General features: G+C 40.8%; 1 protein-coding gene across 1 annotated transcript in view; it reads left to right on the top strand.

Moving 5' to 3' along the window:
* The window catches only part of LOC109536538 (mothers against decapentaplegic homolog 6), a 34,099-nt gene extending 32,716 nt beyond the window's left edge, over positions 1-1,383 (top strand). The window contains exons 6-7 of the mRNA XM_019902804.2: positions 563-806; positions 1,009-1,383. Coding sequence (XP_019758363.2) covers positions 563-806; positions 1,009-1,105 — 341 coding nt within the window. The 3' untranslated portion in view covers positions 1,106-1,383. The remainder of the gene's footprint in view (positions 1-562; positions 807-1,008) is intronic.
* Positions 1,384-2,178: the final 795 nt, after the last annotated feature.

Genomic DNA, 2,178 nt, shown 5'->3' with positions numbered 1-2,178 from the left:
ATTCAATTCTCTATCCAACGTTGCCAAAACAAATTCTCTCCGAAAACTAAAAAAAAAAACCACGCAAATCTAAAACTTCTTGAATTCAAGCATTTTTTGAGAAAACTGCCAACATTTCCTTATCGATGGTTCACTTGCTAAAACGGCCATTTAGTTCTCTTTGGAATGATGTAAAGCTGGATCCGCCCCTGGGTACAACCCCGTATAACATGGTGGAAGACTTGGGCAAAATCACCTAAATCTCATTTGAAATTACGAAAGTTTTCGCACAACAGCCCAATAAACGTGATAAGGCTTTTAAGTGACGGGATACAAGATAGCAAGGAATTACTAATGGAACATGAATTTTTGAAAATGATATCTACAATAAATGATGACTGAGCCGAGTTTTCTAGCTTCAGGCCGTCATGGAAAATTTATTTTCCTGACCATTATTTCAAGACATTCTAAAAGCCAGAAAAATGCCCCAGTTTCATCATTGGTAATCGTTCATCTGGTGCAAAAGGCGAATGCGCCGTGAAGTGTTTTTTTAGGTAAATAACGACTTTTTTGTTGCTTTCAGGTGTGACTTTATCCTGCGAACCCGACGGCTTCGTGTGGCTGTTCAATCGATCAGAACAGCCGGTGTTTGTCGACTCGTTGTACCTGAAGGGGGGCTGCGAGGACCCCTATGGTTGGCCCACGCGGGTGCCTCCCGATCACTGTGTTTGTGTGTTCGCTCCCGGTGGGCCCCAATCGTTCGGTTGGGACCAGTTGATGTCGGGAACCTGCCCAAGAGGACCCGCTGGCGATCCTAATTCGATACGGTAAGTTCAGAAGCCTTCTTTCCCGTTTTTCCAATCGTGTTTCATTGCTCTTTCTACCGTGTTTTTGCAATAAGACTTGCGAGTTTTTCGGCCCGAACGCCCGAAAGACTTGCGGGATTTAAGGGGTCATAGTTTAAAGCATTGAAACAATAATCCTTATTTAAATTACTGACTAGCTTTGAACATCATTTAATTGTTGCAGGATCAGTTTTGTGAAAGGTTGGGGTAGCAGGTATTCCAGACGAGAAATCACTTCATGCCCGTGTTGGCTTGAAATCCTGCTGGCACCGTGTAGGTGATTATGAGGAAAATATACATTCGAAGATACCACGGAGAGATACCGAGGATTGGATACTAACCTAAGCGTTCCACTAGTGGAACGTGTGATAAACAAAGACAAAGTTGCGAATAAATACTGTTTAATTATTGTTATTAAGTATATATATGGCCTTGGGGAGGGGGAATGAAGATCGCGGCACTCGCGCGTTAATTACCATTGAACCAATTGTCCAGTCGAGTGCTGCAATCTTCAGTCTTCTTTCTGGTAATCGACAGTTTGTAACAAGCCAGTGCACGACCAGTGCAGTGCACGACCAGTGTAACAAACCAGTGCAAGGCTGAATTATTAAGATTAAGGAAATAGAACGTCAAAGTCCGTCCCCTTCGGTTTTTTTTTGTATTTTTGTACTCGATAATCAGTTTGTTGCATACTCTGTTCCTGTTTGTAAAATGACCAGTCTCGCTTTGAGACCGGATCATTGTTACTCTAGTTGACATTGGTGTAGAAGCTTGAAGGCGAAAATTAATTCTTGTTAGATAGTCCTGACATTACGCCGTACGAAATCCATTTAGAACATGTACTGATGCATATTCATAGAAAGAATACTACTTTAGAGAACCCCCGCCTTATGCTACATCTACCACTTAGTGAGATGTACTTTTAAGGTAATATGAGTCTTTGTATGTGTTTGTTTGGTGCTGTTACAAGAAGACTTTGAGTCTTTTTCATTGAAAAGGGACCATTATTCGATTCCGTTTACTCATACTGAAATTGAACTGCCAGTCTTTGGGTTTTTTTTGCGACTGACCAAAAAAACCCTGCCAAGATGGGCAAACGTGGAGATTTCTTCACAAAATCAATCAAAATCACTTCAATATTTTAAATTTGTATATACTTTCCTGACTGTGTTTCAAATCCAAATCAAATTCAATCCGGGGTTTCAGTCATTTATTGTCTCTATTTATCAATCAAAATACGTTTCGGTGTATTTTTCCACCATCATCAGATTTTTTGGCACGCAAAAATGCATGCCAAGGCTTAAAGCAGCAACAACGCTACACATAAAAACTGATGATGGTGGAAAAATACACC

Source organism: Dendroctonus ponderosae, unplaced genomic scaffold (genome assembly GCF_020466585.1).
Source record: "Dendroctonus ponderosae isolate FM_Combo_2020 unplaced genomic scaffold, Dpon_F_20191213v2 Dpon_F_20191213_7, whole genome shotgun sequence".
Classification (NCBI taxonomy): Eukaryota; Metazoa; Arthropoda; class Insecta; order Coleoptera; family Curculionidae; genus Dendroctonus; species Dendroctonus ponderosae.
The sequence above is the reverse complement of the archived record's forward strand: the minus strand, read 5'-3'. Positions and strand labels throughout refer to the sequence as shown.